Consider the following 19517-nt stretch of genomic DNA (forward strand, 5'->3'; position numbering starts at 1 on the left):
TCGGAGCATGAAAGCGGAGCGACGTCCTCGGCGGAGCATGAAAGCGGAGCGACGTCCTCGGCGGAGCATGAAAGCAGGGCGACGTCCCCGGCGGAGCAAGAAAGCAGGGCGACGTCCCTGGCTGAACAGGAGGGCAGAGCGACGACCACAGCCGAGCAGGCAGGCTGAGCGAAGTCCTTGGCGGAGCAGGGAAACAGATCGCTGTACTCAGCAGTGCAGGAAAGCGAAGCGAGGTCCCCTGCGAGGCCAGGGAGAGGAGCGCGGGTCTCCGCGAGGCCAGGGAGAGGAGCGCGGGTCTCCGCGAGGCCAGGGAGAGGAGCGCGGGTCTCCGCAAGGCCAGGGAGAGGAGCGTGGGTCTCCGCGAGGCCAGGGAGAGGAGCGTGGGTCTCCGTGAGGCCAGGGAGAGGAGCGTGGGTCTCCGCGAGGCCAGGGAGAGGAGCGAGGGTCTCCGCGAGTCCAGGGAGAGGAACGAAGCTCTCTGCGAAGCAGGAGGGGGGAACAATGTCCTCCGTGGAGCAGGAAGGCATAGAGATGACCACAGCCGAGCAGAAAGGCAGAGCGACGACCTCATACGGGGGCACCGAGGTCGCCAGGTTAATCACAGGCTGCAGCTCTGGAGTTGAGACCTCCTCGTAGGTCTCAGGCTGGGGCTCTGAGGTCACCATGTGAGTCTCGGGCGTGAGCAGAACTTGGCTGTCTGTGTCAGCAAACTGGGGCGTGAACAGAACTTGGCTGTCCGTGTCAGCAGACTCGGGCGTGAGCAGAACTTGGCTGTCCGTGTCGGTGGACTCGGGCGTGAGCAGAACTTGGCTGTCCGTGTCGGCGGACTCGGGCATGAGCAGAATTTGGCTATCGGTGTCGGCGGACTCGGGCGTGAGCAGAACTTGGCTGTCGATGTCGGCGGACTCGGGCTTGAGCAGAACGTGGTCGGCCGTGTCGGCAGACTCGGGCTTGAGCAGAACGTGGTCGGCCGGGTCGGTAGACTCGGGCATGGGCAGAACTTGGTCGGCCGGGTCGGTAGACTTGGGTGTGGGCAGAACTTGGGCGGCCGTGTCGGTAGATTTGGGCGTGTGCAGAACTTGGGCAGCTGTGTCGGTAGACTTGGGCATGAGTGGAACTTGGTCAACTGGGTCAACAGGTTTGGACATGAGCGGAACTTGGTCAATCAGGTCAGCAGGCTTGGACATGAGCGGAACTTGGTCAACTGGGTCAGCAGGCTTGGACATGAGCCGAACTTGGTCAATCAGGTCAGCAGGCTTGGACATGAGCAGAACTTGGTCAGCAGGCTTGGACATGAGCGGAACTTGGTTAACTGGATGAGCAGGCTTGGACATGAGCGGAACTTGGTCAATCAGGTCAGCAGGTTTGGACATGAGCAGAACTTGGTCAGCAGGCTTGGACATGAGCGGAACTTGGTTAACTGGGTGAGCAGGGTTGGACATGAGCAGAACTTGGTCAGCAGGCTTGGACATGAGCGGAACTCGGTCAACTGACTTGGGTGTGAGCAGAGCTCGTGCACGCACACTCACATGCTCCACAGCGTGCTGCACAAAGGGGGACTCATGACACCTACAATGCATAAACCAAAAAAAACCTTCACGAATGCATAACGGAGGTTGAAATGACCCGTACTAGATTGAATGGTTTTCTTCAAAAAATAGACGTCCTATTAATGAAATAATTAATAGAACTGATGATACACGAATGTTTTCATATTTCATACATTTTTATTTGTTTTCTTTTAATTTATTTATGTACATGTTTAGATTGTGGATGGGAGACAAATGAATTCAAAATTATTTACATAGGCAGCACTTCCTGTCAACCTTTTGAGCCCTCATCTTCCCTGTCACAAGAATAATCCTGGTCCTTCCATTCCTCTGTACCATTCTGCTTATTGTGCCCTGAACATGCACCATCATTATTAGCGTTATCATCCTCATCTTTATCACCAGTGCTGTTCCAATCATCGTCCCTGTCACAAGGATAGGCTTCATCTCTTCTTTCCTTTGATTCATTGAGTTTATTGTGCCCCTCACTCACCTCATCTTTCTTGACATTTTCCCTATCTTTGAATTAAAAATAAAAAGTGACTGGCAGAAACAAAGCTTAGAAAACTGTTAACAAAGAACGCTGTTTATTTGAAGATCATGTTCAATGCATTGTCATGCATGTACACTAAAGCATTTGAATTTCACCACTGTCTTCCTCTTCTGAAACGTTGTTCCTCCGAGTAAGGTTGTTGAACAATTTCTCCAAGGCATGTATGTCCTGGACTGGTACAGAAGTCAGGAACGTCTGTGCTGTTCTAGGTGTCGTTGCTGTGTGTTTCTGCCCCAGGCTCTCTACAGCAGGCATAATCCTGGTTTAAGGCAGAAAAGAGTCACCGTGCAGGCCCATGAGATGAGCCGAATTACATGTGCAGTCAGAACAAAGCAAGCTACTGTAAACAGAATTAAACAGAATTCTGCGTGCATATTACAAAGCAAATGGCACTTAAGATACCACAGTAACACTTCATTTGCATCCATTTGTCTTCTGAAACAATTCCAATGAAGCTTACCGACTTACCTGGTCTGGCAGAATGGCAGCCCAGACATGTAGAATGGTGGAACAAAAGGGAAGCAACATGGGGCAACGAGGAGACAGTGGTACTTGTGAGTGGGCAAGGTCAGGGAACTGTCCTCTAGATCCAGACACCAGGCCATGGAGTGGTACTTCTCTTGGCATGTCCATGACTATAAAGGAAAAAGCGCTATATAAATGCAGACCATTTACCATTTACAAAGTGTGAAATATACCAGTACTATTACATGAAATATCGGCAGTCTTGGATTGTTGCATGGCTAACCAAATTAGTGAACTGGAACTATATCCATCCATCCTATTTTCTGTACTAATTATCCTACACAGGGTTGCGGAGGGCCTGGAGCCTATCCCAGGGGACTTGGGGCACAAGGCAGTTGACACCATGGATGGGGAACCAGCCCATCACAAGGTATAATTAAATACCTATTCACACACTATGGACAGTTTGGAAATGCCAATCAGGAGGAGGAAACCAGACTACCAGGAAGAAACCCCCAAAGCACAGGGAGAACATTGTCACGATACTCACGTAATGGAGATTAGGACGGATACAAGTGCAGTTAACAGTTTTATTAAAGGAGACAAAGGCAGACAAATCCAAATCAGTAATCAAACGCGTGGTCCAAAAACATGCAAAAAGGTCATTCGATCGGCAAACAGGCATAAATAGGGCGAAACAATAATCAGAGTCGAGAAACTATAAATGAGGTCAGAGATTATGAAATGAAACGAGAACAAAGGACAACTGCTTGGTGAGTGAGTTAAACTCAATACTACGAAAAGTCATAGTGTTTGAGCAGTCTCTTATATACTGTGGTGTGAGTATGTGTGAGATTGGAAACAGGTGTGTGTGATTACTATTCCGAAGAAGCTGAACATGTATGTGGGGGAAGTGTAGTCCATGGCGGCCATGTTTGTAGGCCGCTGTGCAGGGTGGGAAATGTAGTCACTGGTTTGCTGTGACATGACAGAACCCCCCGAAGGGCGCTTCTCCCGAAGTGCTAAAATACACTCCCTCAACTGGAGGTCCTGGCCCTCTGGGCAAAATGTCTTCACATGAACTAAGAGACGGAGTGACATCCTCAGTGGTGGAGGAGGGCAGAGCTGCGTCCTCAGACAAGCAGGAAGGCAGAGCGACGTCGTCAGCCGGACAGAAAAGCGGAGTGCCTTCCTCAGCAGAGCGGTAAAGCCGACCAGTGTCCTCGGCGGTGCAGAAAAGCAGGGCGAGTTCCTCAACGGAGCAGGCAAACACAGCGGCATCGTGCGCAGGGTTGACGAACAGAGGGGAGCACTTGGGTATGTCGGGAGACGGAACAACGTCTTCAGCCAAACAGGGTGACTGAGTGACGTCCTCAGCTGATGCAAAAGGCCGAGCGACCTCCTCAGCCAGGCAGAAAAGCAGAGTGCCTTCCTCAGCAGAGCGATAAAGCCGAGCGATGCCCTCAGCGGTGCAGAAAAGCAGGGCGAGTTCCTCAACGGAGCAGGCAAGCAGAGCGGCGTTGTGCACAGGGTTGACGAACAGAGGGGAGCACTTGGGTATGTCGGGAGATGGAACAACGTCTTTAGCCAACCAGGGTGACTGAGCGACGTCCTCAGCTGATCCGAAAGGCTGAGCGACATCCTCAGACGAGCAGGGAGGCTGACTCACGTTCTCCACTGACTCCGTCCACTGGACCAGATCCACAATAGGGGAGGGAGGGAGGGTGGGAGATGGCACCAGCCCAGTCAACAGGCTCCCACTTGTACCCGGACTCTTCCATGTCCTCCTGCTACTTACGTAGCGCAGCTTGGTACTCCTCCTACTGTTGGCGTAGCGTAGCGTAGTTCTCCGCGAACATAGGTGGCATCTGCTGCTTCCGAGTTTTATGTCTTACGTTCTGTCACGGTTCAAAGGTAGAGACGGAAGCAAGCGCAGATTCTCAAACATTTAATAAACAAACAAACACAAAATAAAGACACTACGACAACTAGGCAAAATACTTTGGCCAAGGCTAAACATAAACGATGAAACAAAACATGGTGCAGGGACAAAGGTCAAGATAGACAATACGTAAGACGAGGAAGTAGTACAACAGTGGCTATATATTAGGAGTGCTCCTTAAACAGAAACTTGGTGCAGGTGGTCATGTGACAATGATGTAGTATGGTGCAGTGGCTGCTGGGAAATGAAGTCCAGAGTTACCTCCTTGATATATGACAAACATGCCAACTCTGCACACACAGGGCAGAGATTAGCATCGAACCCATAACCCTGGAGGTGTGAGGCAAATGTATTAACCAGTAAGCCACCATGCCCCCTGGACTTGAACTAACTGTTGCATAATTAATTAATTCCACATACGAATATGGTTATGAATGTATTATTACTATTATAATTATTATTATTGTTGTTGTTATTATTATTGTTATTATATATTTTAGCTATCCCTTACTACTGTACTTGGTATGCTTGCAATAATCATTGATATTGGCTTCAAAGGAAATCAATCGCTGGGTTTTGAGTACGCTAATTTTCAATAATCAGATTTGAAAACACTCAACTCTGAGGAATAAGAGCCAGTATTGTGTGTAAGAGGAATAAGAAAGACAGCATTTTGTACCGGAGAACATTGGATTGGTCTGCATGGCTGAGTACTGCAAGCTGGAGTTTCTGGGTGATGCTACAGGGATGTTCTGAGGCGCAGATCTCTGAGGATGTGCCAGGGGTGCGGTTGGTGAGGCATTAGAGGTAGTGTCCAGAGGTGCCACTTCTGGGCTGAATCTCTTTCTCGTCTCAGCATTATGAACACAATCTACATTACAGGAAAGAAAGGTTTAAAGAGCAATTCAACAAGGGGCATAAAAACAACACAAAGTCTCAGGCTTGATATTTTCCTAATTGTCAAAAAAACCCTTGGAACCTCACCAGGAAATTTCTTTCTGTGTTTCTGTTTAAGCCTCCGTGCCTCTGCGTAGTAGGGTTTCTTCTGTTCTTCACTCAGGTTTCTCCACCCATTCCCAAGTAGCATGCCGATCTCTGCAAAGCTGGCATTCGGGTTGGCCTTGCACGAGATAGACCACTGTGTCCTCACCCAAACCATGTAGGCGTTCATGGGCTTCTTGATATAGCCTTTTCTATTTTTGTAGTTTGTTGTGTTATAATCATCTTGTGGGGGAAAAACACTTTAAATTAAGTTAAATAAAAATGATTATAAACTAAAATTCTAGTTAAAACAGTGAGCAGAATAGAGGCTTACATTACTGAGTAGAAATCTTAAGCAAACTATTTTCTGTTGGTAGAGATTTTGTTCTAGATTGATCTAGATTATTGATCTACATCTAGACCGTTCTAGTTTATTTTACTTTTCCTGCGTTACTGAGTCGGTACAAAACATTACTTCTCCAACAATACAATGATCAACAATCAAGCGAACAATCAAGCTCTGATCACACCGGAGTCTGCTGATACAGACCACCAGGTTCTGGTCACGCTTGACACCGACGACATGGACGACCAAGTTCCTCTCACAACTGAGTCTGTTGACACAGATAACCAAGCTCTGCTCACGTCCAAGTCTGCTGACATGAACAACCAAGTTATGCTCATGCCAGAGTCTGTAGATACGACCAACCAAGTCCTGCTCATGCCCGAATCTGCTGACACAGCCAACCAAGTTCAGCCTGTAGAGTCCTCTGAGAACGTCGCTCTGCTTTCCTGCTCCGCTGAGGACGTCGCTCTGCTTTCCTGTTCCGCTGAGGACGTCGCTCTGCTTACCTGCTCTGCTGAGGACGTCGCTCTGCTTACCTGCCTTGCTGAGGACGTCGCTGTGCTTTCCTGTTCCGATGAGGACGTCGCTCTGCTTTCCTGCTCCGCTGAGGACGTCGCTCTGCTTTCCTGTTCTGCTGAGGACGTCGCTCTGCTTACCTGCTCCGCTGAGGACTTCGCTCTGCTTTCCTGCTCCGATGAGGACGTCGCGCCGCTCTCCTGCTCCGATGAGGACGTCGCGCCGCTCTCCTGCTCCGATGAGGACGTCGCGCCGCTCTCCTGCTCCGATGAGGACGTCGCGCCGCTCTCCTGCTCCGATGAGGACGTCGTTCCGCTCTCCTGCTCCGATGAGGACGTCGCTCCGCTCTCCTGCTCCGATGAGGACGTCGCTCCGCTCTCCTGCTCCGCTGAGGACGTCGCTCCGCTCTCCTGTTCCGCTGAGGACGTCGCTCCGCTCTCCTGTTCCGCTGAGGACGTCGCTCCGCTCTCCTGTTCCGCTGAGGACGTCGCTCTGCTTACCTGCCTTGCTGAGGACGTCGCTCTGCTTACCTGCCTTGCTGAGGACGTCGCTCTGCTTTCCTGTTCCGATGAGGACGTCGCTCTGCTTTCCTGCTCCGCTGAGGACGTCGCTCTGCTTTCCTGTTCCGCTGAGGACGTCGCTCTGCTTACCTGCCTTGCTGAGGACGTCACTCTGCTCTCCTGCTCCACTGAGGACGTCGCGCCGCTCTCCTGCTCCGATGAGGACGTCGCTCTGCTCTCCTGCTCCGATGAGGACGTCGCTCCGCTCTCCTGCTCCGATGAGGACGTCGCGCTGCTCTCCTGCTCCGCTGAGGACGTCGCTCTGCTGTCCTGTTCCGATGAGGACGTCGCTCTGCTTTCCTGCTCCGCTGAGGACGTCGCTCTGCTTTCCTGTTCCGCTGAGGACGTCGCTCTGCTTACCTGCTCCGCTGAGGACGTCGCTCTGCTTTCCTGTTCCGCTGAGGACGTCGCTCTGCTTACCTGCCTTGCTGAGGACGTCACTCTGCTCTCCTGCTCCACTGAGGACGTCGCGCCGCTCTCCTGCTCCGATGAGGACGTCGCTCTGCTCTCCTGCTCCGATGAGGACGTCGCTCCGCTCTCCTGCTCCGATGAGGACGTCGCGCTGCTCTCCTGCTCCGCTGAGGACGTCGCTCTGCTGTCCTGTTCCGATGAGGACGTCGCTCTGCTTTCCTGCTCCGCTGAGGACGTCGCTCTGCTTTCCTGTTCCGCTGAGGACGTCGCTCTGCTTACCTGCTCCGCTGAGGACGTCGCTCTGCTTACCTGCCTTGCTGAGGACGTCGCTCCGCTCTCCTGCTCCGATGAGGACGTCGCGCCGCTCTCCTGCTCCGATGAGGACGTCGCGCCGCTCTCCTGCTCCGATGAGGACGTCGCGCCGCTCTCCTGCTCCGATGAGGACGTCGCTCCGCTCTCCTGCTCCGATGAGGACGTCGCTCCGCTCTCCTGCTCCGATGAGGACGTCGCTCCGCTCTCCTGCTCCGATGAGGACGTCGCTCCGCTCTCCTGCTCCGATGAGGACGTCGCGCCGCTCTCCTGCTCCGCTGAGGACGTCGCGCCGCTCTCCTGCTCCGCTGAGGACGTCGCGCCGCTCTCCTGCTCCGATGAGGACGTCGCGCCGCTCTCCTGCTCCGATGAGGACGTCGCGCCGCTCTCCTGCTCCGATGAGGACGTCGCGCAGCTCTCCTGCTCCGATGAGGACGTCGCTCTGCTTTCCTGTTCCGCTGAGGACGTCGCTCTGCTTTCCTGTTCCGCTGAGGACGTCGCTCTGCTTACCTGCTCTGCTGAGGACGTCGCTCTGCTTACCTGCCTTGCTGAGGACGTCGCTCTGCTTTCCTGTTCCGCTGAGGACGTCGCTCTGCTTACCTGCTCCGCTGAGGACGTCGCTCTGCTTACCTGCCTTGCTGAGGACGTCGCTCTGCTTTCCTGTTCCGATGAGGACGTCGCTCTGCTTTCCTGCTCCGCTGAGGACGTCGCTCTGCTTTCCTGTTCCGCTGAGGACGTCGCTCTGCTTACCTGCTCCGCTGAGGACGTCGCTCTGCTTACCTGCCTTGCTGAGGACGTCGCTCTGCTTTCCTGTTCCGATGAGGACGTCGCTCTGCTCTCCTGCTCCGATGAGGACGTCGTGCTGCTCTCCTGCTCCGCTGAGGACGTCGCTCTGCTCTCCTGCTCCGCTGAGGACGTCGCGCTGCTCTCCTGCCTTGCTGAGGACGTCGCTCTGCTTTCCTGTTCCGATGAGGACGTCACTCCGCTCTCCTGCTCCGATGAGGACGTCGCGCAGCTCTCCTGCTCCGCTGAGGACGTCGTGCAGCTCTCCTGCTCCGCTGAGGACGTCGCGCTGCTCTCCTGCTCCGCTGAGGACGTCGCTCTGCTCTCCTGCTCCGCTGAGGACGTCGCCCCACTTTTTTGTTCCGCTGAGGACACCAATCCGCTTTTTTGTTCCGCTGAGCACGCCGATCTGCTTTTTTATTCTGCTGAGCACGCCGCACATTCTCCTGCCTCAGCTGGGGACATTTTGCCCAGGGGGCCGTGACCGCCAATGGAGATGGATGTTCATGAACATGAACCCCCTTGGGGGGGGTTATGTCACGGTTTCCCCTTTAGGCAGCGCGCTGGAGAGCATGAGGGCGCGTGCGTGCACGAGCGAGATGCGCAAGCACCCGCTCTTCGAATGTTGACAACCGTGACATTGTTTACCATGAACACGTGCATTTGTTATGTTTCTGTTCTGTCTCCTCCCTGTTCTGTCATTGGCTGTTGTTCGAGCGTGTGTCTAGATCGGTGTCAGCCGTCAACACTTAACAATGATTATATTTGCTTATATACCGCACACCTCCCAGTACATGGCGCGGAGTATTACATTAGATTAGTTTAATTATGTTCCTTGATAGATATAGTTAAATAGTTAGTTTGACGTTAGATCAATTCATTTAGTCCACGCTGGTTTTTCCGCTCCCATTTCATAGTCATAGTTCATGTTTCTTATTTTGTATCTTGACCTTGTCTTCTGTGACCGCGATTCCTGCTTTGCCCCGTTTATGCCTGTTTGCCAATCTCCCGACCCTTTGCCTGTCTTGACTACGTTTTTGGATTACGATTTGGATTTGTCTGCCTTTGTCTCTTTTAATAAATACGTGTTTTCCTGCACCTGCTTCCGTACTCAACTCCCCTACGTCTCGGGACGTGACAAGTTAGCGTTTACTGCAATTTTATAATATTTTTTAAACAGAGAAACATTTAATTGGATAATTTCTGAGGGCATCTTATCTTTACAGCATTTCTTTCCAACACTTTAAGTGAGGGGGTTGGGGGTTTCTACAGTAACACTTTTTACTCTGAAATAGTCCGCAGTCTCCTCACCTTCATCATGAAAATTTAAGGGGAAAATTAATAAATGTAAAATGATATCCTGAATATATATATATATATATATATATATATATATATATATATATATATATATATATATATATATAACTTCTTTGTGACATTGTCTATTGTTAAAAGTGCTATACAAATGAAGATGAAACTGAATTGAATTGAAAATGCAACATTTTTTTCATTAGTGCCGTCCACTAATATTGGCACCCTTGATCAACATGAGCAAAGAAGGCTGTGAACAAAAATACTCTGCTGTCATGGATATCAAACAATTGCAAATTGCGCTATACCAAATAAAACTGAATGGAACTGTTTGTTAAAGTCGAAATTAGAACCCTTATTTGACTAGAAAACAGTTCAGCAGCCCTGACAGGAGCTCGGTCTTGTTCAATACCTGTTCCTGAGGGAAGCTGAGGGAAGCTCACGCCCTCTGTAGCCGCTTCGACGCTGCGCGTGACAGGTGTGACAGGTGTGACAGACTCCGCGTGCGCGACGGTGAAACGCGGCTCCAGTTCAGGATGGAAACTGCAAGAGGAACTTACTTCTTTACAGGACCTCACTGGAGCTGGAGAAGCAGGTGTGTTAACGGTATTATCCGTCTTATCAACCGGGACTGTTTCACCTTCTTGGGTTGGAAACTCATTTCTGCCGTGTTCTGCTTCCAGAAGTTTTCCATACTCGAGGGTTTTGATGGTCTTGTTGTCTTCCTTTAGTAAAGTCTGCTGTTCTTCCAGTTTCTTGAATGATATTTGAGCTCTTCGTTTGAGATGTCGGAGCATTGTTGTGTTGAATAAACGTTTCTCGAGCGTCCGTTTTCTCCTTTCTCTTAGTTAACCGTTATGGAACGACAGCAACAACAGCAGCGCGAGCGCGTATTCTATTCTGGAATGTCGCGGACGCTTGAAACACAAACTAACAAACAAACAACGTCACACTGTTGCTTTGTCGTTGACTGGAATAAAGTTGGTGTGACGTTGGACGTTCGATATTCTCAGATATGCGGTAATTAAGGGACCGTCTCTAAAGTTACATACGACATTGTTTTACACGTTTCTGACTTCAATAGCATTTGAAGGGAATGACTTACAGTCATATGACCAACTGTCCAGTGTTCATCTAGGCGTCAGGTATGACGAGCACCTTTTAGATTTTTGATATCTAATGACGTAAACTATTAAATCATATGTAAATTAGGTATGAATTTCACTTCTTCAGAGACATGTCTGTCTACCAGAGGTCTTTCACATCAACATATTGTATATTTCATTCAATTCAATTCAATTTTATTTGTATAGCGCTTTTTACAATAGACATTGTCTCAAAGCAGCTTTACAGAAATATCAACATGGTATACAGATATTAAAGGTACGAATTTATCCCAACTGAGCAAGCCACTGAGTGGCGACGGTGGCAGGGAAAAACTCCCCAAGATGTTTTAAGAGGAAGAAACCTTGAGAGGAACCCGACTCAGATTGGAACCCGTCCTAATCTGGGTAACAACAGATAGCGTGAAAATGTTCATTATGGATTTATATGAAGTCTGTTTGGCCTTAGAAGCAGCCGTAGTCCCAGCAATCTGGAATTAGAGTAGATGAGAGCTCCATCCAGAGGTAGGACATCCGAAACGGATCAGGCAGGTCCGGAGAGCAGAAAGGATCAGGATAATATTTATGTATTTATGTTCTGCATAGCTAGGCTGGTTAAATTTGTGCTTTTAACCTTTTATCATTATAACAGCTCCAGTTCAGTCCATCAACGCCACAGACCGTGTTCTCTTTAAAGTAAACTGTCTGATAAAGCCCAATAACTGCAGAACTACAGCAACGTTTTACCTTCAAGCTTGCCTACGAGGCCGTCCTCGTTTAGATCACGAGTAATGTTGAAGATGTTATCTACTGGAGTCTCCAGCATCAACCCTGAGGAATAAAAGCAGAACAGAGTTTATTACAGCATGGATATGATTCTGATCTCACTTTGTCGCTTCAGCTAAGCGAACATGTCTTTAACCCTCTGAGGTTGGCGTGTAAACGGACTGAAGCTGTTTACAGCATGAACTTTATTCACAATGATCACAAAATGTTCTACGGTTTTATTTTCATCTCAAACGGCGCTACAGTAATAAACAACCAGGAAGTAGGTCAGGTTCATATGCAGGTCATTAATTTGCTCTAAAAACACAGATTGTACTCATGATTGTCTGCAGAAATCTTGTAAAAAACAAAACAAACTGATTCATTGAGGTGCTGTGTATGTGGACATGTTAAAATGCTTTAGTAACTGTGGTCTGATGGAGAAATAAATGGATAAACGTATTCTGATGTCTTCAGTTCTTCACTACATGAAGAGATAAAGGCAGGGCCAGTTGCTCGTCCTCGTTGAATATGAACGAGGTGTGAGCGGTTTACCGGTTTACTATTCATACCTGAGCTCAGGTTACAGCGCTTGCACAACTCCACCCAACATTCTCAAGTCTAATCAGCTGGATATTCAGACTTATTACAAACAGGATCTCACACTATCACATGTAATACTGAATATTCCAGCATAATGCACACAATACAAGCAAACACCACATACGTCTAACGATAAAAGCAATAACACTTTCTGATGGAGAAGATGATGATGATGATGATGAAGGAGGAGAAGATCACTGTCCAGCAGACTTCGCTGTGCCATCTTCCAAAATGAAGCGTTTTTCTTTTAACCTGTAGGAAATCCTGGTGACGGGACGTTTACAGAGACACCGGAACATCTCGCACGTGGTTGTGCTGAAAACATTCTTGAAGGCGTGGACAGGTCACATGACCAAATCCTGTCTGGTCTGAAGGCTGAAAGCAGAATTGAGAGTTTAGTGAAATGATCCGCATAACATTTGCATTACCGTTCACATGTAGGTGCTTGGCAGAGCTTTTTATACTCAGCAACTCAGAAACCGTGAAACCAGCTGAAGAAATTTGTAATGATGTGTAACCTGAAAGATGAGAGTATGAGGGCTAGAGTGGTGTAGTCAATAACAAAAACGGTCAACTTAAGTGTACAGTCCCCAGGGACAGAAATGCAGCACATCGATGGATTGGTGGGCCCTGGGTGTGGTCATGTACGAGATGCTGACGGGCTGCAGGCCGTCTGACGATGAAGACTGGTGGAAGCTGCGTGATTCCATCATCAAGGATGAACCGAAGTACCCATCAAGACTCAGCAGAAAGGCAGTCAGCATCCTCCAAGCTTTCCTGAAGAAGGACCTCAAGACGTGTGAAGGAGGAAGCTATCAAAGTTCATCCTTTCTTCAAAACAATCAACTGGGTGCTGCTGGAACAGAAGATTACGCCCCCTTTTAAACCCCTAATAACAACAAAGAGGGACGTTACAAACTTTAAAGACGAGTTCACCCGTGAGGAGCTCAAGCTCTCTCTAGTCAATAATGGCATCATCGCGCAGTTCATCCTAAAGGAGTTTCAAGGCTTCTCCTCCATTAACACCATGGATTAACTGGTGTTGATGTAATATGAATGATATCATGTTATGGCTAAGGTAAGTTCTTTTTTAAACAAACAAATTCCCCACCTCCTTTACATCTGGACAATGGCAGGAACTCCAACCATTCATAAATATAAGCATGAGGTTATTGTAACTGGAGTCTGTATTGATGAAACATATGTTGGACATAGTCCTAAACATTTTAGAGGATTTCTAAGCACGTTTTGTACTTTTTAGTTTAACGTGTTAGATCTTAGATGTAATGTTTTCATTTTTTTTTTTTTCTGTTCGGAATGAATGCTCCTCGTATATGCCAACAGAGAGAGAACTTTATATAGGCGTAAGAGTTATTTCGTTTTAAAAGTAACGCGTCGGTCATGCACAATATGTGCACAATATGCACAGAAGCTTCTGCATTTAGGGATAACCAAATAATCAAAATATTACGATCCAGAACTGCACCACTCTAATGCAAAGTCATTTCCAGCAGGAACTGATGAGACCAACAATCTCACCAAAATGGCTGGGAAAGTTTTAGGGGGAGGAGCCACAGTGCCAAAAAAGCCTGGAGTTAGGTGAGTTAGCTCGCGTTATAGATGGAAAGACATACTTGTGTTTTCACTTTGTTTGATACGTGCAATGAGGTATTAGCTAATACCTGTCATAATATCATTAATATGTCTTGGTTTGAGTTTTTGTGTACATCATTTGGTGTTTTGTATTGTACAGTGATGTACTTGAGAAGATGGATCTGAAGAGAAAAGTGAGATCACAAAGAAATCTTTTTTTTCGTATTGACATGGTGGAAGGATTAGCCACTCAGCAGTATGATACTGAACGTTGCCCAGGGTGCGCCAGGGGAGGCTCCTTCTGTGCACACACATTCACACACTACGGACACTTTGGACACGCCAATCAGCCTACTGCACATGTCTTTGGACTGGGGGAGGAAACCCCCGCAGGACGGGGAGAACATGCAAACTCCGCACACACAGGGCTGTGGTGGGAATCGAACCCCCGACCCTGGAGGTGTGAGGCAAACATGCTAACCACTAATCCACCGTGCGCCCCATCACAAACAAATGGGAGAAAGCAGAAGCAGCACTGTGCCAGATTTTCTGGAGCGCGAGGAAGAAAAAGAGGAGGAACGATTACGAACTAATGACCTCTACCAGCAACAGGGTCCTTGACCACTCTGAAGAGTGGTCAAGGGCCACACAATATTTTTTAAATTTAATTATTTATACGTTTCCAGACAGCAGATGTTATATTTATTATCAAAATGGTTAAACTTCTCTCCCAAAAGCATGCCCAGATGTACGTGTCATGGAAAAATCCCTCCAACCAAAGTAATGAGAAAAAAATAAAAAATTTAAAAATTAAAAACTTCCAGAGACCAGCAGCTATGGATGTCAAAAAAAGAGAAACTTTATTTAAAACAAATAAAGTGAGACATTCTGCAGAAAGTCTGAATTATACACACACACACACACACACACACACACACACACACACACACACACACAAACATGTCTTTTCTTTCTAAAAACAAACCAATCCCCATTGTCTTAATGAATTATTCTTGTCTATACGATATCTTACATTTCTACCACCTTAAAGACTTTCTGGCTTTCATCCCAGCTCAATACACCAAAAATAAATGGTGTTTTCCAGGCCTCAGAGTCGCCTTAATCGGAAGAGCGGTTTCGAGAATTCGAGAATTCAACTCTCGTACTGTTTCTTGTTGGGTTGGGGGTTTAGCTGCAAAGCTTATGTAGAATTCATTCTAAAACTTGCCCTTTCAGTTGTCTCCTTCCCTCAAACAGCAGCACACTCGCAGCCATGGCTGCATTCAGACTGTCCACTCCTCGCACCATGGGGATCAATAGTCTCCGCCCCCTCGTCTCCTCAGCCAGCCGCAAGGCTTCCTGGCTCAAACCGTGTGTCTCTCCACCAATCACGATGGCTGTATGGTTACCAGTCCAACTCATATGATAAGGCTGAGCCTCTAAAACCGGGCTTGCCTGCCTAGACCCACCCACCTTGTCCTCTTCATCCTCATCTTCACAGTACACTTTCCTGGAGATATGGCGGCTGCTGACCCAGCCGTAGTCTCCGGCTTTTTTTTGCCGCCGAGGTGTTCCTGCGAGTTCCAGCTCGGCCACGGAGCCGCTCGAGTTGTCAGCTACATGGACAGTCGCAGAGGGAGGAAGGTGAAATTGTATATCGGACCAGGAAAGACTAGGGATTATGGGAAGGCGAAAGTGGGCGCCCATGGCAGCACGGAGGACTTTGGGCTCCCAGACATCCACACAACCTGACAAAAGATCGGAAGGGAAATTTTGCAGAGAATAATAAAAATGTGAAAATGACTCAACTTCAATCCTGATCTTTACATTCAAACCTGAAATAATCCTAATGGAATGTTTATCAGTAGTGTGATGAGCCACTGGTTAGACTCACATTCTAGACTTTTCACTCGTTTCACAATTTCACATATGACTGACTTTTAAATATCAAAATATTATCACGCATTGAGTTCATACCTGTAGTGAGCAGCACACTGTGGCATCCGGCAGCAGCGGCACAGCACAGCATCGCACCCAGGTTCCCTGGATCCCGCACGTTATCGCAGATAAGTGTCAAAGGCAACGCCTTCCCACATTTCTCCTCGGAAAATAACAGCTGGGACACCTCTGGATGTTTGAAGACAGCTGCAAACCACGTCATGGCATACTATTATTAAGGAGATACTCTAAACGGAAACACACTATGTTAGGGATGAAACATTACAAGGCATGCTGTTATGGGAAAATAATCAATCAATCAATCAATCAATCAACGAACGATGGGCTGGTCTTATGAATCAGCATGTCGTGCTTTTTAACCAATTATAGTTACATCTGCAGTTAATTTCTGTTGTCAGTTTGGTGTTATGTTATAGCAGCTACAGTCGTTTCCTCACCAGCCTGTCTTTTCAGTCCGTACAGGATTTTGAGGAGGTTTTTTTTTTTGTGATCGTTGCGGCGTGTTTTTCCAAATTTGCGATGCAACTTGCTGAGTTTTTTGTGCTAATAAGACAGCTCGTCATGTTTCCGAGAAACCGGAAAGCGCAAACTGAAGACTTTGTGAGAAAAAAAAATTGTGACTGTTACAAAGCGCTTTTTTTTTTTTTTTAACAGAAAGCTTAACCACATCAACACTTACACGTTGACTTCGTTAAATAATAACGTTTTTTTTAAATCCTTTTTATCCAGCCCTGCAAATTAAAACAATAACGTCTCGGAATGAATTTGAATTGAATTGTCTGAATTATAGCGGGCATTATTGTCTGAGCTACATAAAAATAATAATAGAAAATTATTCAATGAATTTTGACCAATCAGATTTCAGAATTTAACTGCGCTGTGGTATAAACCTGTATAGATATAGGAAATGTTGCTACATATATGCTTTTCAAACATGGTACCCTGTTTCCAAAGAAAGCAGATAAAAAAGTAAAGAGAAACCTAATAAAGGTTGCGTGTCACAAAATAAGTATAAATATCACAGAATCCAAATGAGCCATATAGCAAAAGTTTCTTCTTAGTGAGAATCATAATCCAGACAAAATAGATTAGAGAATATAATTACGTTTTTGTTCATATCATGCAAAATACACAGTCCACGTTCGTATTAAGAACGTACTTTAACTTATACTAGGATACACCAACAAACTGCAATATTTGTTTGGAAGCTTGTCATGAATTTGGCATACAAATTCCACCCCTACTAGCGCACTACCTATCATATCGACCGCCGCGTCGACATCAGGCCAGATCCGGACGTCCTCCAGCTTGACTTTGACTAAGCTGGCATGTGCTAGTTTGTTTACAGGAAGCTCCTGAAGTCTCTCCGCCGTACTGAAGAAGACGACGAGCGGCGAAACCCCTGCTTCCAGCGCGTCACAAACGAGACGTCTTCCTTCCAGGAGGATTTTGCCTTGCTGCTCACGAAGCTTCTTCGACCGAGCCAAGTTCACCAAACGTCTGTAAACGATAAAGGAGTCAAGGAACTTAAAGGTGCACTATGTATTTTTTTTTTTTACTTTGTTGCCTTCAAAGGGAACTGCAATCCCATTGTAAACATTGACAAGCTTTGCCGAACACTTGCGCGTTGCGCTTTAAGGAAAAAACTGTTCCAGCTGAAGGTGGGTGGAGCTAGTTTCAGGGCCAGAAATTAAATAAATAAATGAAGCCTGAAATAAAGAAACCAGAGCAATCCATTTCAGCATTTTCTTTGAAACATTACGATCATTGAAGAGACAGGAACATGTTAAAACATTACAAACGGCACCTTTAAGGTCACGACTTTAACACAAAAATTCAGAAAACAAAAATACAAGTTGGTACACGAAGCGGTGCGGTCTCACAGCTCCAGGGCCCCTGGTTCAATCCCGAGCTTGGATTACCGATTTCCGCATGTGGGTTCCTTGAAGGTTCACCCCTACCTCGCAAAAACATGTAGGTAGGTGGACTGTTTCTCTAAACTGTCGTTAAGTGTGAATAAGTGTGTGAATGTGCACGGTGCCCTGGTGTACCATGAAGGGTGTATTCCCACCTCACACCCAGTTTTCCCAGGACATGCTCCAGATCCAACATAACTCAGATCTTACTGAAGATAGATAGATGAATGAATGAATGAATGAAAGGTTAAGGATCAGTGTGACACCTGCATGAACGATTTAGGATAAATGTCACTCATTGTAAGATGATTAAATAGGCTTTATTACCCTAGGCTTAATAACAGTACTACTTACGACACTCTCTTGTCATCAGGCTGCACCTTCTCATACCGCAAACTTTCCACTTGGTGGAAACATGGAGGTTTGGAAGACAAACCACGACTTGCTTGTTTGCTCGTTGTTTTCTCATGATGTGACTCTGAAACTTTCCTCGTGGTGTTCAGCATGGACTCCATTGCTGAAGGAGAACATGCATGTTTGAGCCTCTCTGCGCCTTTACACTGCTCATTTTTCACTCCTGACTTCAGGTCTATCGAGTCCTCCTTCTCCTCTTCATTAGAAGTAGAAACGGTAGGTGGTCTGCACCTCACTGTGCGCACATATCTGTTACTGATTCTTACAGTCAGAGTTGGTTCGAGGATTGTACACACACCTCTCATGCACCGCATGAGCGTCGCCATATTGAATAGTGAGGTGTCGTATGCAAACGTGTCGGCTGTTTGACTCGGCTCTTTGGGACTCACATATCTGACCCGTATTTTCTGCCCCTTTACCCCCTCGTTATTTGTAGGTGTGGGCAATTACCTTAAGTGTAATCTTTTATTTTAAACGCCTGAACTGTTCATTAGTGTGAATGTTGAACTATGTCCCTGTTTACTAGTTGTATTCGAACGCACCAAGAATTGTTCGAGAGTTAGCCGAAATGATAATTTATGCATGACAAGTAATTGTATGGCTGTAAATTCAGTAAATAATTTCATTTATATAAGTAAGTTTTTTCATGTGTTTATCTTAACCGCTAAAGCTAATTAGCTGAGCTAGCCTTTTCAAGCTGAACGTTGTTTAGCAACGGCACGAAGCTTGAATACAAAATGGGTCCTGAGTCGTTTTGGAGCAGAGAGTCGACTCCTAATGGTGAGATGAGTCAAATAATCTGACTCAATAAACAGAGAGCAAGAAACGGAAAACAAGCGTTGTTTTCTTTTTGTATCTATCCGCATTAGGGTTAGTCCCGCCTCCTGCGCTATGATTGGCTAATTCTTCATTACAGACAGTTCGCTGAGATCGCTAATAGGACAGTTTCTTTGTCAACTACTAGTATGGAGTTTACGTTGTTGTAATGAATTGAGTTGTAATAATAATCCTTATTGTGATGAGGATGATGATGATGATGCTGATGATGATTATTATTATTATTAGTAGTAGTACTAGTAGTATTGCTTTGTCAATGGTATTATTATTATTATTATTATTATTATTATTATTATTATTATTATTTAGTAAGTTAGTTACAGTTTTACAGATTAGAAGCCTTTTCATGAAAGTGTTCTCAGACTTTTCAAATCACTCTAGATTTGTATCTATTTCTTCATTTTTTCTTTTAAATGAATTTATTTTGCAGAGAAAAAAGAAATGGGGGGGGGACGATTTGAGTCTTATTTTCTGAGTCTGAAGTCAAATACAGCTTATTTACACTGCTTGTAAAAGGTAAACAGAAAGATACTGTATCATAGCTAGCTAACCGTATTATTAAATTTCCTTATAATAAATGATAAGGAAACGGTTTGT

At 46.6% G+C, this 19517-nt stretch overlaps 2 protein-coding genes and 1 long non-coding RNA gene across 4 annotated transcripts; 1 reads left to right on the forward strand and 2 right to left on the reverse strand.

Annotated features, from left to right (window-relative positions):
• Positions 1-1817: 1817 nt before the first annotated feature.
• LOC108278546 (transcription factor SOX-30-like) lies at positions 1818-10733 on the reverse strand. 2 transcript variants are annotated; one of them, XM_017491994.3, is made up of 5 exons: positions 10143-10733; positions 5495-5734; positions 5190-5381; positions 2564-2738; positions 1818-2362 (listed from the first exon to the last, which is right to left on the reverse strand). In XM_017491994.3, exons 1-5 carry the CDS (start codon positions 10525-10527, stop codon positions 2179-2181), a joined length of 1176 nt encoding a protein of 391 aa, XP_017347483.1. In that variant the 5' UTR covers positions 10528-10733; the 3' UTR covers positions 1818-2178. The 2 variants fall into 2 exon arrangements, with proteins under 2 accessions (XP_017347483.1, XP_017347484.1); XM_017491995.3 differs by having other exon boundaries at positions 2190-2362; positions 2572-2738; positions 10143-10729.
• Positions 10734-13385: 2652 nt separating this feature from the next.
• On the forward strand, positions 13386-15071 carry LOC124629129 (uncharacterized). Its single transcript, XR_006984012.2, has 2 exons — positions 13386-13800; positions 13955-15071. It is a non-coding gene; the product is annotated as an uncharacterized LOC124629129 (long non-coding RNA).
• LOC108278488 (rRNA methyltransferase 3B, mitochondrial) lies at positions 14632-18597 on the reverse strand. Its single transcript, XM_017491894.3, has 4 exons — positions 18024-18597; positions 17009-17253; positions 15772-15939; positions 14632-15542 (listed from the first exon to the last, which is right to left on the reverse strand). Exons 1-4 carry the CDS (start codon positions 18407-18409, stop codon positions 15007-15009), a joined length of 1335 nt encoding a protein of 444 aa, XP_017347383.1. The 5' UTR covers positions 18410-18597; the 3' UTR covers positions 14632-15006.
• Positions 18598-19517: the final 920 nt, after the last annotated feature.

The sequence above is a fragment of the Ictalurus punctatus genome, chromosome 18 (genome assembly GCF_001660625.3).
Source record: "Ictalurus punctatus breed USDA103 chromosome 18, Coco_2.0, whole genome shotgun sequence".
Classification (NCBI taxonomy): domain Eukaryota; kingdom Metazoa; phylum Chordata; class Actinopteri; order Siluriformes; family Ictaluridae; genus Ictalurus; species Ictalurus punctatus.

What these genes read in the sequence shown, in the direction of transcription:
- LOC108278546 (XM_017491994.3), bottom strand. Translation starts at nt 10,527, where the DNA reads ATGCTCCGACATCTCAAACGAAGAGCTCAAATATCATTCAAGAAACTG. An exon ending in TCAGCTTCCCTCAGGAACAG is followed by an intron (nt 5,735 to 10,142) that starts GTATTGAACAAG and finishes TTCCCCCACAAG; the next exon opens with ATGATTATAACACAACAAAC. An exon ending in CTGCCAGACCAGGTAAGTCG is followed by an intron (nt 2,363 to 2,563) that starts GTAAGCTTCATT and finishes GCCTTAAACCAG; the next exon opens with GATTATGCCTGCTGTAGAGA.
- LOC108278488 (XM_017491894.3), bottom strand. Translation starts at nt 18,409, where the DNA reads ATGGCGACGCTCATGCGGTGCATGAGAGGTGTGTGTACAATCCTCGAA. An exon ending in CCTGATGACAAGAGAGTGTC is followed by an intron (nt 17,254 to 18,023) that starts GTAAGTAGTACT and finishes TATCGTTTACAG; the next exon opens with ACGTTTGGTGAACTTGGCTC. An exon ending in CGCGGCGGTCGATATGATAG is followed by an intron (nt 15,940 to 17,008) that starts GTAGTGCGCTAG and finishes CGTGGTTTGCAG; the next exon opens with CTGTCTTCAAACATCCAGAG.